Below are 13,929 nucleotides of genomic sequence, written 5' to 3' on the forward strand. Positions count from 1 at the left end.
GGAGGCAAGAACATACGATGGAGAAAAGACAGCCTCTTCAATAAGTGGTGCTGGGAAAACTGGACAGCTACATGTAAAAGAATGAAATTAGAATACTCCCTAACACCACACACAAAAATAAACTCCAAACGGATTAAAAACTTAAATGTAAGACTATAAGACTCTTAGAGGAAAACACAGGAAAAATACTCTTTGACATAAACCACAGCAAGATCTTTTTTGACCCACCTCCTAGAATAATGGAAATAAAAACAGAAATAAACAATGGGACCTAATGAAATTTAAAAACTTTTGCACAGCAAAGGAAACCATAAACAAGATGAAAAGACAACCCTCAGAATGGGAGAAAATATTTGCAAATGAAACAACGGACAAAGGATTAATCTCCAACACATACAAACAGCTCATGGAGCTCAATGTCAAAAAAACAAACAATTCAGTTAAAAAATGGGTGGAAGACCTAAATAGACATTTCACCAAAGAAGACATACAGATGGCCAAGAGGCACATGAAAAGATGTTCAACATCACTAATTATTAGAGAAATGCAAATCAAAACTACAATGAGGTATCACCTCACACTGATCAGAATGGCCATTATCAAAAATCTAGAAACAATAAATGCTGGAAAGGGTGTGGTGAAAAAGGAACCCTGCTGCACCACTGCTGAGAATGTAAACTGATACAACCATTATGGAGAATAGTATGGAGGTTCCTTAAAAAACTAAAAATAGAACTACCATATGACCCAGCAATTCCACTATTGGGCATATACCCTGAGAAAACCATAATTCAAAAAGACTCATGTACCACAATGTTCACTGCAGCACTATTTACAATAGCCAGGACATGGAAGCAACCTAAGTGTCCATCGACAGGTGAATGGATAAAGAAGATGTGGCACATATATACAATGGAATATTACTCAGCCATAAAAAGAAACGAAATTGAGTTATTTGTAGTGAGGTGGATGGACCTAGAGTCTGTCATAGAGAGTGAAGTAAGTCAGAAAGAGAAAAACAAATACTGTATGCTAACACATATATATGGAATCTTAAAAAAAAATGGTATTGATGAACCTAGTGGCAGGACAAGAATAAAGACATAGACGTAGAGGATGGACTTGAGGACACGGAGTGGTGGGGGAGGGAGAAGCTGGGGTGAAGTGAGAGTAGCATCGACATGTATACACTATCGAATGTAAAATAGTTAGCTTGTGGGAAGCAGCAGCATAGCACAGGGAGGTCAGCTTTGCGATGACCTAGAGACATGGGATAGGGAGGGTGGGAGGGAGGCTCAAGAGGGAGGGGATATGGGGATATGTGTATGCATACAGCTGATTCACTTTGTTGTACAACAGAAACTAACACAGTATTGTGATGCAATTATACTCCAATAAAGATTAAAAAAAAAAAAATCACTCACACTGTTTTACAGGAATACAGCAGACATTCCTCTTACTCAGGAAAGTTATAATCTTTAGATCTTAACTCATAAGATATAATCATAACATCTTAAATGTGGAATTCCATTCTTTTGCAAAAAGAGAAGAAACAACCATGGTACCTGCCACTTTCTGAAATCCCTGGGGTCCGTGCTTTGCCTGACAGGATGAGATGACTTTGGACTTGTCATCGGTCGAGCAGACACCTGAGGACAGCTTTCCACAGACCCGGAAGTAATAGGTGTATTCGCCAGCGCTCACGACAGTGTCATTTAGGCCAAGAGGCTTCAGGTCATACATGTTGCCATGCCTTGGGTCTCTCACCTCACAGTTGTCCCCTTCAAGAACATGAGAAGGGAAGGGCAATTACACACACTCACACCGTCAGGCAAAAGTTCTGCAACTTTTAAAAGTTCTGCAACTTTTCTGCTAAGTACTGTCTTAAAAGAGGCATTAAACATCACTTCCACGTTCTCTCCTTTTGTCTGTATACATAAGACAAACTGCCTGGCAAACAGCTTTCTCAAAAAGCTTAGGTCACAGGATGAAGATCCACTTAAACAAAACCAAACCCCACGTTCATATTCTCAAGCATGAGATGCCGAGAGTCCATCAGTCTGGGTAGGTGAGGAAAACGTAGCTGGCAAAGTGAGCAATGGAGTGGAGTAAAAAAAATCAAGGATAAGAAGCTGTCCGTCCACTAACAGACGTTTCATGATCATGCACGGGTTTCACATCTAAGATGCTGTTAGAACACCCCCTACTTCACACATTCACCAGGATCAGTGAGCAGGGCCGGGTCTTACCTTCCACGCGGACGACGGGACAGGCTTCCACGGTTCTCCAGACAAACACATACTCACAGTCGTCCAGGAGCTGAAAGGTCGGGGATCCCTACAACGGAAACCAACAGCTCACTGTGTTCTCATTTATTTAAAAAATGAGTCAAATGGTAGCTAGAACTAATACCCAACTTTTAACCTCCACAAGAAAAGTACATGGCACTTATGAAACACATCAGATCTGGGGGGAAACAGCACATTCTAGTCGAACCCTATCAATGGCCTAAAACCCCTGAAAACTAAGGCAAGTTCTACATCAGACAGAAGATCTGGAGACTGGAGGGGCGTGAGAATGAGGCACGACAGACACGCACCGTCGTGTGGGCGCACTCGAGCGTTATCCTGGTGGAGAAGCGCTGGTTCCCGCACTTGTCGCCGTTGACGTAGACGATGCTCAGGGACCCGTTGGCGGCAACTTGAGGACTGACCTGCACGACGCCCAGGTTCCAGCTGTTGTCTTCCGACACTAGGCAGGACCCCACTGCACTGCCTGGAAGGGCCAGGAAAGCCGATGAACTTGGGGGTGGCAGGACAGGCAGAACGAACTTGAGTCCAATGCTCGGAACTCACCGTGGCAGCCAGGAATGTACGGGAGAGGATTGCAGACACTCAAGTAGAAGGTTCTCCTTTTTCCATCAGCCGAGGTGTCAACCGCAGTCCAAGGCTTCTTGGCTTTGCTTAGGCCGCTCAGATCATACTCATTCCCAGCGAGGTCTGAAACACATGAAAGCGCTGGAAATCCCTGCCTTCCCGGCAGCTTTGGGCACCGCCTTTCAACCCCGAAGAGCAAGGATGCACGAACTTAACATTCATAACAGGGACTTCCCTGGTGGCGCAGCGGTTAAGACTCCGGCGCTCCCAATGCAGGGGGCCCGGGTTCGATCCCTGGTCAGGGAACTAGATCCCACACGCATGCCGCAACTAAGGAGCCCACCTGGCACAGCTAGGACCCAGCACAGCCAAATAAATAAATAAATAAATATTTTTTAAAAAATAAAAACATTCATAACAGAGAAATGAGGAGATCCACAGGAAGCCGAGAGGCTTCTCCTACAGAAACATACACCTGTCCTGACCCTCAAAACCTCCATTACAACAAATCACCACGAGTGTGGAAGTGAGGCTGGGGGCCACCACAAAGAATGAGGGCTGCTGGAGACCCGGCTCAGCATCCAGGTACACCTTACGGAGCTTTATCCTCTTGTTCTTTTCTTCTCTTACACTGTAAGAAGCTCTGACAGGGTACTTGATTTTTTTCCCCTAGTTTTCTTCTCCATTCTTAACCAGCTTCTGACCCCAAACTATAGCTCAAAACCATTAATTATGTATCCAGATTCTCTTCAAGAGAAGCTTTACAATTCTAATATCATTCAAAGAAAATACGTAACACATATATCATGCTGCCTGTAAAGTAAAACATACGGTACACAGACACGTGCACACACACACAGGCAAATACACACACACTGACACACGAGCACACACGCTTTTGACCGGCCTCTTAATTCCTGGTGCCCCGGCCTCACCTGTGACTTGGCAATCCACCAGAGAAGGTACACAGGCCAATGCAGTTTCAAACTCAAAGAAAGTGTCCCGGATCCCCAGGCCAGAGTCAATGTCTTGATGCAGGAATCTTGGGGTCCCTGGGTAAACGTCGTCATTGCAGATGAAGCGGATGATGAAAGCATCAGCCCTCCCTGGGAACAAGAAGACCAAACTGTAGGAAACCACAGCGATCACAGTGCAGCCGTACACGCGTGTGGCACCAGGACAGCGTGCCCGGGAACAAGCCTCCAAGCCACCCTCTGAGACAATCAGGTCGAAGCGCCAGGTCTGGTTCAGGGACCCAATCTGAACTACAAAGTGGCCACGTTCACTGCGACAGTGACCCACGTAAAGACGGTTTACACTGTGAACCTGGTGTCTTGGCATTCTTCTATTCCAGGAAGTGTGCAAATGCTATATCCGTTTATCCATCCAAACATTAGAAAAATGTCACTCTCCTTTACGGGTTTATTCGACAATATTTACTAAGTTCCTACTACACACAGGAGTGAAAGAAACAAGAAAACCCACCCTACTGGGAGCTGACACTCCGGTCCAGCGCCCAAGTAGTAAGCAAACTAAAGGCAGCCCCTCACAGACCAGTTGGAAACGAAGGAAAACGCAGCAGGGATGGGGCCTAAGAAACCCCAAGGGTGGTGGGGACGAGGCATGGCGGTTTCCAACGCAGTGGCCGGGCTCCCTGAGAAGGTGCCGTCTGAGCCCACCCCGAAGAGGTGAAGAGAAGAAATGAACCGCCTGGCAGTCTTGAGGGGAGAGCACTGCGGGCAGAGAGAACAGCAAGGACGAAGGCTCAGGTGGGGAGGACGGGAGAGAGTGGGCCTCCACAGTTCCAGAAGCAAGAGGTCAGCAGGAGTGAGCGAGCACAGTGGCGGGTGACCCCGTCAGAGGAGCAGCCGGTGTCCCTCGGCCACTGGACAGGGCTGGCTGCTACTCTGGGCGCACGTGGAGCCCTGGGGGGTCTGAGCTGGGAGAGATGTCGCCCAACACTTAAAACATCACTCCGACTGCCCAGCTGAACACAGGCCCCTGGGGTGGGGTGGGGAGGACGCAAAGCAGGACGGCCAACGTGGAGGCTCCCGCAGGGAGGGGACCACGGTTGGGTGGTGAGCGCCGGAGGCTGCACTAGGGGAAGAACCCTAGGGTCATCGACACGTTAACCCTCACAGGGGACCAGAGATGCCCGGCTAATACAGGAGGAAACTGAGGCAAAAAGAGGGTAAGGAGCAAGGCTGGGCAGCGCGGCTCTAAGGGCTGGTTATACGTGTGCTGTGCCCCTGGGGTTGCCGGCGCCTGGATTCAAACTCAGCAGAATAAATGTCAGTGGCTTTCAGCCACACGATGAGGGCAAATAAAAAAATTATATATAAATGCCTAATCTATTTTATTTTTAAACAGCACTCTGGAACTGGAGAGCAGGAGAATTATAAACAAGAATGAAGCACGCTGCTTTCTGGATACTGAAGCGAGTGAGCACCTGTTTTGACCAAGAGCTGAAGAACTTTCCACCTGTAAAGCAAAGGATTACCGCGCCCCCGGCTCTACTAAGCTCTCCCTAACCAACTAAAAGTATCTCAGTCTGTGGTCCAAACCCTCCCCAACAAATGATACAGAACAAGACCAATTCCCTTTCTAGGACAACCCTTCCAGGATCTGATAGCAGTCCCCAGGCCCCGTGTTTTCTGTCCCTGAAGTTAAGAAGACCCCAATTCTTAAATCCCCTTCACAGGAATCCTGAACTCATTCCTTCGACGCCCTAAGAGTTCTCTTCCCAGCGTGTTAATGGATCTGTCAGCTTGCGCGTGATGCACAAAAGGAGCCGATGACCGCAGACTGTCACGGGTGCAGGAGGGCAGAGCCGTTCCTGCTCCCTTCTGGATACTAAGTTCCTCTGACATCGACTCAGACGTCCCTCATATTTTCCGTCCCACACATCACACGACTGCCCCCTCCCGAGTCCATCCCGGTGTGGTGCAAAGAGCACAGGTTTAGAAGTCAGAAGACGTGGGTTCCAACCTCAGCCCTGCGGCTCACGGGCTGTGTGTGTGACTGCGCCTCTGGGGGCCTCCGATCCTCAACGCAAAATAGAAACGTGTCAGTCGGCGGAGCCAGGATGAGGATCGAGAGACCTGGCTGCCAGCCTGTGGCTCTGCCCAGGGCACAGGGCCTTCCGGGGCCTTGGTCCCCTGTGAAGCGAGAAGGTGGCGAAGCAGAAGGTGTGAGCACAAATGAGATGCAAAGCGCACACAGCACTCCACACGGGACCACACGGGACCGGCACGCACACGGCGAGCATTCGCGACGGTAGCTGTGACTCCACCACCACCGTCCTCCCGAGGCCCTCAGACTCGGCCTTGCACCTTATGACACCAAAAATGGCAACTTTCAGTTTACAGTCACAGCTGCAGGAAGGAGTAGAAATGTGAACCCACTGGAGATGCAAAACTGTGTTTAAAGATACAATAAAGACTGAGTAGAGGAATTGGCGGAAAGGAAGAAATTTAGGAAAAAACGAAGTAACTTCTGTTATCTTCACTCACCGCTTCTTTAATACCTGAAAAACACAGCACAAAAGGCCGAGTGAACACATTCCTATCAGAGGAGCCACTGGAGGTGCTGGTGGAGGACGCCTGGGGTTGGGCGCCGCAGAACCTAGTGGCCGGGACCCCTCGGCCGCGGGATGCGCTCAGGCGGCTGGGAGAACACACCGGAGGCTGGGCACGTGGGGCTCAGAGGCGGGGAGGGTGGCCAGGACTCAGGGTCTACAGGCGCTCCCGTTACACTCTGGAAGGTTTACAGTCACAGAACCCCCAGGACACTGGTTAGCTGCAAACACAGGGATGTGAGCTCACCTTTGGGGTGGGAAGGAAGCCCCGTGTAGGTCAGAGTTATAAAGCCCTCAGTGGACAGCTGGAGGCTCTTCTCCAGTCCCACCAGCCTTCCTGGCTTCAGATTCTTCAGCTCCTCCGTCTGGGTCTCTGCCTCACAGCCGGAAGCTGGCTTTCCATCCAAGGTGCCGCAGACGGACATCGCGCCGCACACGTTAAACTGCAGGCCGGACAGCGAGAACCACACACCAACTCAGGCCACGCGACTCACCGGGAACACAACCCCGAGCAACTCAAACCCTGCCCAGCCAAACAGGGTTGTCTGCTTGTTATCCAAACAACTGCATAATTTGTTCCGCATTAGGCAAATGACCAACTTTCCATGCCTGGGCAATTAAACCCTGAAGCTAGTACATAAAGCAAAAATCAAAGTCCAAACGGCAATGCCCATAAATTGCCTGTAAGGCTTTGTGTATACAGCCCCGTTATCTCTAAATGAATGAGACACATTGCATGTAACAATGCAGCATGTATAAGAGAGACTGTAAGTAACCAGAATTTTACAGTATTTTTGATTATACGAGGAAAAGCATACATGGTTGAAGTCACGTTAATTAAAAATAAATATAACGGGATACTCCTGTATTTCTTAAAGCTGTTGATATCATTTGATTTAAATCCAGTAGTTGATATAATGAAGCAGGATATACTCTTCGGTACGAGACACGGAAAGGAAAGACTTCTCTACAACTGACACGTGTCCGTGGACGACGTATAAAAAGTTAAGAACTACATGTACAAAGTATTTTTCCTTCAGACCAAAGTTTACTACTTAAGAAACGGCCACTTAAGACTACACCCAGGCAGGTGCCCTGCAGCCACGTGGGCTGCGTGGTCACAGAAGTATGTAGTATGTAGGGGCAGCTGAGCCCAGCAGGGTCAGGTGACACGGGAACAGTGCCAAGTAGCCGGCTGGTGGGCGGTGGTGTCCTGAGCCTTTCTGGCAGCACAAGGGCTGTGCCCTGACTCCCAGGAGCCTAGACACCCTACTAATCAACTCCGCTTCCACTTTCATCATCCACAGTCTGTCCCTGCTGTCCGCAACTGTGCACCTGCCACCTCCCGCCCCTGCCACTGCACGGGCACAGCCTTTCTGGCCTGCTTCGAGCATATTCTCTATGGGGGTCACCTCTTCCAGTATGTCCCCTACAGAGTTCCCCTTTGCTGGCATGTTCTCCCTGGGTTCACCTCCTCTGGCATGTCCTCTATGGGACTCTCCTCTTCTGACATGTTCCCTATGGGGCTCAACAAAGTTCCTGTCTGCTTCTCACACTCACACAGACAGCCAAATGTACTGTCACCTATGATAACCTGTTACAAGCCAAACTCCAGAGCAGCAACTTCTGACAGGGGGTGGGGTAGGGAGGGCTGCAAGCCACTGTGCTGCTGAGTGACGAGCCCTGCCAGGTGCCTTCTGGCTCTGGAACAATCTGCAGGCCCTCCCGCATGCGCTGTGCCTGCAAAGTCCCCTTTTGCATCAAACTGTTATGACATTCTCACCCCAACTTCCTGCTTTCAAAGGGTATTCTCTTCTTCCACTGTGGATTTTGCTAGAAGAAGTTAAACCTAAATAAAGATTTTTAAAAAGCTTTCTGTCTAGCAGCGCTTAGTTTATAACAGAACAGCATTAAGTGGAGATTTTCCTCCTCACCACTCCAGACACCCTGTCAGGGCCGCCCATGAAGGAAGTGCTGTCAGAAGATCCCAGAGCACTGCCATCGGTCATCTCCCTCTTACAGGGGAATATAATTCCCACTTGACCAGTGGCTCTGAAACCCCAGTGGGCATCAGAGCCACATGGGGCCTTGTCAAAACAGACTGCTGGGGCTTCCCTGGTGGCGCAGTGGTTAAGAATCTGCCTGCCAATGCAGGTGACACGGGTTCGAGCCCTGGCCCGGGGAGACCCCACATGGCGCGGAGCAACTAAGCCCGTGAGCCACAGCTACTGAGCCTGCGCTCTAGAGCCAGCAAGCCACAACTACTGAGCCCACGTGCCACAACTACTGAAGCCCACACGCCTAGAGCCTGTGCTCTGCAACAAGAGAAGCCACCGCAATGAGAAGCCCACGCACCACAACGAAGAGTAACAACTAGAGAAAGCCCGCGCGCAGCAACAAAGACCCAACGCAGCCAAAAATAAATAAATAAATTTATTTTTAAAAAACAGGGCTTCCCTGGTGGCGCAGTGGTTGAGAATCTGCCGCCAATGCAGGGGACACGGGTTCGAGCCTTGGTCTGGGAAGATCCCACATGCCGCGGAGCAAATAGGCCTGTGAGCCACAATTACTGAGCCTGCGCGTCTGGAGCCTGTGCTCCGCAACAAGAGAGGCCGCGATAGCGAGAGGCCCGCGCACCTCGATGAAGAGGGGCCCCCACTTGCCGCAATTAGAGAAAGCCCTCGCACAGAAACGAAGACCCAACACAGCCATAAATAAACAAATAAAAAAAAATAATATAAAAAACAAACAAACAAAAAACCCAGGCTGCTGGGCCCCACCCACAAGACACTGCACCTCCCGCTAGTTCCCAGGCGATGCCCACGCTGCTGGCCTGGGACCACCACTCCAGACGCATGGCCACGGGTTAGGTATAGCCTATTTTCTAAAGAATGACACCCTCACATCTGCACCATAACAGGATGGGGTGACAGTTTCACCTCATTTCCCCTTCAATCTGGATTTTCTCATCTCCTCCTGGGTAAAAGCTGCCGTCACAGGGCCCTGGGCAATCCTGAGGACACCTGCCTCCCCTGCAACCAGCTACAGGTGACTTGCACGCGTCCTCCCGTCCTTTCAAGGCAAATCGGAAACCACCACACAAGCCTTACCACAAAAGTCTTCCCGATGCCTGAGACCACATATCCTTGGGAACTGTTCAGTGGGTTCAGATCAAACACATACCCACTGTTGGGGTCCCTGATGGAGCAGGCCTGCAGGAACAAAAGAGGCAAAGAGGCACATTCGAAGCTAGTCCATGAGAACATGGCGAAGACAGAGCAGCTCCAAAGCCTGCCCGTGTGGACTGCACTGACGCTAAACCCCGTCCGAGAAGCAGCCCTGGGAGAGCTCACGGCCCCTTCCAATACCGCATCTGAAGCGCTCCAGGTGGGACACCAGCTGAGAGATGCTGACCTCATCTGAGCTCCTAAGGCTGCTTCATTTACCTGAACAAGACCACTGCTGACCCCCAAAGTGAGGAACCGTAAGAGACCCACAAACGATTACCTGTCTCTTCCCCTCTTCTAGGAGGGATAACGAGCCCCCCACTTCCCCCACCACCTCGTGTCTTTTTTCCACCCCACCCGCCACATGCAGAGAACGGAGCAGTGGCCACAGCCTCAGAAAGCCCTGCCGCTGGGCCAGGGCGGGATGCCCCGACTCCCACCCTCCCTGGGTCCCACAAGCCCGGGACCCTACGCCGGGAACATTCATCTGGGTGAGCCTGGGCTCTGCTGCCGGACGGAGCCCTGAAAAGGGGAGGGAGGGAGGGAGGGAGGGAAATCCATCCCATCATAAAGAAAAACACCCCGTGCTGTGAACACAAGGAGCACCCCTGGGAGGGCAGAGAACACATCTCAGGGCAGTCGGCTGCCACGTTCTGCAGGCAGGGGTTCACCCGAGGGCAGGAGCACGTGCCAAGGCCGAAGAGCGGCATAAGCCCAGCACTGCGGCAGGCACAGGGCTGTGGCAGGGATGCTGCTGGAAGCAGAGCAGTAAAACCTTAAACGTCACGTTAAACCACACGGGCTGTGCCCGATACACGATGGGGCACGTTTTAGGCATGGTCGTGCTATTTAAGCACCCATCTCTGCAGTGATGGAGAGCCCAGAGCCCCTGCCACGCTGAAGGGACAGTGACGGGGGGAAAAGGGAAGGAACCCAGAGGAAAACTGAAGGTCCTGGTTCTCATCCCAGCACTGGGAGCCGGGGCTGAGGGAGAGGAACGCGGGATGCCTTCCAGATGCGTGCTGTCGAGGCAGAGGAAATGCAGACGCCGTGAGGGATTAAGAAGCACAAGGGGAGGGGTGCAGAGCTGGGACACCCGGATGCGAATGGCCAGAGGCCCCGGACCGCACCCGTACCTGGTCTGTGTCTGTCGTTACTTGGACAGGACAGGCAGCCTCCGTGTTCCACAGGAAGCTGACCACACACTCCCAGCTGAGAGAAAATATGGGATGGGTGTTCTGAAAAGACAAATCAGGGATAAAAGTCAATATGAGAAAATGGAACTCGCTCTAACCAAAAGAATACTTGCCTGGTAAATAAAAAGAGCTAAAAACTATGGATTATCATGGGACAGTGCTAGGCTAGGTGCTTCGTGTGCCTTATCTAACTACAACTTAACGTCCTCAGCGTTCCTACTAAGGAGATGTTCTCTCTTACGCCCGGATGCTGGGAAATTCACCTGAGGTCACGCCAGGAGTCAGTGGTAGAACTGGGACCCAAACCGAGGTCTGAGTCCAGTCCACGCTGTTGAAAACCGTTCTACACCCAGGTGCAGAACAAGAGCCAGAGCCAAAGGTCCCGGTGCACATGATCACAGCCTCGCAAGCGCAGACACAGGCGAGACTGACCTATGGGGCGAGGGGTCGGGACGGGACGGGGCGGGGGAATGGACCGGGAAGGGGCACGAGGAGGCTCCCAGGCTCTACTTGCAGCTGTGGGTCTAGTTACACGGGAACGCTCTTCCCGCTGTGAGTCACTGACTATCCGGGCGCTCTCCTGGGTGTGTTTTCAATAACGAGTGTGATGAGCGTTCCTCAGCTGAGCCTCAGGACAACCTCTACCCGCCCTCTGTGTACAGATGAGCAAATGGAGGCACAGAGGAGGTGAGACGCCCGCCCAGACGCACAGGGGAAGGAGACGCTAGGCTGTCCCGCGCGCCTCACCCACCGAGCGCCCTCTGACCTGAAGTCCCCACCCTCTCAGCCGCAGCATTACCAACAGTAAACTAAACACACACCCCTCCCTCTGCCTCACCACGCGGCTGTGAGAAGTCCTGGGACTGCGGGACTCCCCGGGACATGACCCTCACTCAGTGTTTCCTGGGCCCGTGAGATGCGCCACCCCCTGCACCACTGCTGAGGGATACAGTAACAACGTGCAATCGCTCTGAAAACTGAAAAACACTGTCCAAATAGGATGTCACAGGAAAGCTGAAAAAATAAGGGTCCGAGAGAACTTCCTGGAACTGTCCAGTATCTCCGTGGCAACGAGACACCAGAGAGGGGAAGCGGAGCGGGATGAGGCCCAGGGAGGGGACGCCCAGACGTGCCCAGGAGGAGGCGAGGGCCGGGCTGGGCAGCCAGCATTCCTTCCTGGGACGGAGAGCAGAAATCGGGAAGCCGACTCCGGCTTATCAGAGTGTGTGTTTACAGCTCAGTTATGTGACACTTTCCTTGCACAACTCAGGCTGTGCTCAGCCAGCTAACATTTTCCTTCCCTTATCAGAGTGACCTTAAGCTCTAAAGACATTATCTCTTGGGAAAAACTCGTGTGCTGGCAAAGGACAGAGAAAACTTGGCGTCTGCAGGACGCCTAGTATGTAAGTGACCGAGGCCCCCTGCCTGCGGAGAGGAGTGGACACACCGGGCCGGGTTCTTGTCTACGAAGTGAGAGGACGCTGTAGCAGACCCTTAAAAAGTGTAACCAGCCCTTGGAAATAATCTGTTTGATAATAAACATGAGCTCTTTATTATTCCCACTCAGTGTTCATCTAAGAGTTTGGCAATTATTCAAAAAAACACGTGACCCAGGTATAAATGTAAGGCTCCAGGTTAAAAAAAAAAAAAAAAAAATTAAGTTTAGAATAAGAAAGTTCTGGAAATGGACACCAGTGATGCATGCCCAGCACTGTAAATGTACTTAATGCCACTGAACTGTACATCTAAAAATGGCTAAAATGGTAAATCTTATGTTGTACATCTTCCACCACACTGTTTTTTAAAATCCAATGGGAACTATCCCCAATGACCCCGGAGCATTTTTATTTGGAGTTTTCTCTTCTGTTCTGCCCTGGCCGAGGAACTCGGGCCCAAATGCAATCTCCAACACCTTCTCCATTTCCCAGCCTTGATTTTTCATCCCTGCTTTTCTGACATATTACACACACCTCCCTCCGTGTGTTCATCCATTGGCCTGAGCTGCACCCAGCCTCAGTCTCCTCATCTATGAAGTCTGCTGTTTGGACTGAACCGTCTCTAAGACCTATTCTGCAGCCATGATCCTCAGATCACCGACTCACAGGAACTAACAGGCAGGGCGGCATCTGCACCACTCAGAGAAAAAACTCAAGTCTACAGAAGACCATACAGTGTATGTCACAAACCAGCAGTAAGAGATCAGGCTTAACGTTGAGAAAGGACAGCCACGAAAGCACCATTACCGTGGCTCCTTGCCTCCCTGAGTTTGTATCACATGCTGACCTGAAGCAGAATTAAGATCAACCTTTGTCCCTGTGAAGAGACACAGAGGAACCCAAAGCAACCAAGGTCACAGGTGACAAGCAGCGCCTTCCTTACCAGGCTGCCCCTGGAACAGACGAGGTGGATCCTGGTGGTGTAGGTGGTCCGTCTCCCATCGCTGGTGTTACAGGCCGAGCCATTCACATACTCCAGAAGGAGGCTGCCGCTGTCCTCCACCATGGGGCCCGTCTTCGCCACCCCCAAGTTGCTGATGGAGACGGCTTCAGAAAATGAACCCTGCAAACACGCGCGTCCGTTATGTTTCCCTCTGAAGAGAAAACAACTGATTTCCTCATTACTAACACAGTGGATTCTCATTACTCACAGTAGCTGTGTTCTATAAACTCGCCACAAATGCTGAATTAGTGAATACAGAACCACTGTTCGGACACAGAGGGGAAACACAGTCAGCCCTCCATATCCACAGGTCCTACCTCTCTGCAGGTTCAACCAACTTCAGATCGAAAATATTCAGGGGAAAGAAATTCCAGAAAAAGCAAAACTTAAATTTGCCATCAGCATCTATTAACATAGCATTTACACTGTGTTAAGTATTATAAGTAACCTAGAGGGAACTTAAGAGTGAGGATGTGTGTAGGTGATGTGCAAATACTGCGACACCGTATATAAAGGTCTCGGGCAGCCTTAGATGTCGGTATCTGCCGAGATCCTGGAACCAATCCTCTCCCCACAAACCAAAAGGGACGACTGGAGGTACCTATATGTACGCT

At 50.8% G+C, this 13,929-nt stretch overlaps 1 protein-coding gene across 1 annotated transcript in view; it reads right to left on the reverse strand.

The window, feature by feature from the left end:
- IGF2R (insulin like growth factor 2 receptor) overlaps window positions 1-13,929 on the reverse strand; it is a 110,092-nt gene that overhangs the window by 37,027 nt on the left and 59,136 nt on the right. The window contains exons 19-27 of the mRNA XM_036871020.1: window positions 13,256-13,435; window positions 10,817-10,918; window positions 9,564-9,665; window positions 6,701-6,896; window positions 3,812-3,982; window positions 2,856-2,999; window positions 2,600-2,775; window positions 2,250-2,337; window positions 1,566-1,781 (exon numbers count right to left, since the gene is read on the reverse strand). Of these exons, the coding sequence (XP_036726915.1) occupies window positions 1,566-1,781; window positions 2,250-2,337; window positions 2,600-2,775; window positions 2,856-2,999; window positions 3,812-3,982; window positions 6,701-6,896; window positions 9,564-9,665; window positions 10,817-10,918; window positions 13,256-13,435 (1,375 nt within the window). The remainder of the gene's footprint in view (window positions 1-1,565; window positions 1,782-2,249; window positions 2,338-2,599; window positions 2,776-2,855; window positions 3,000-3,811; window positions 3,983-6,700; window positions 6,897-9,563; window positions 9,666-10,816; window positions 10,919-13,255; window positions 13,436-13,929) is intronic.

The sequence above is a fragment of the Balaenoptera musculus genome, chromosome 12 (assembly GCF_009873245.2).
Source record: "Balaenoptera musculus isolate JJ_BM4_2016_0621 chromosome 12, mBalMus1.pri.v3, whole genome shotgun sequence".
Classification (NCBI taxonomy): Eukaryota; Metazoa; Chordata; class Mammalia; order Artiodactyla; family Balaenopteridae; genus Balaenoptera; species Balaenoptera musculus.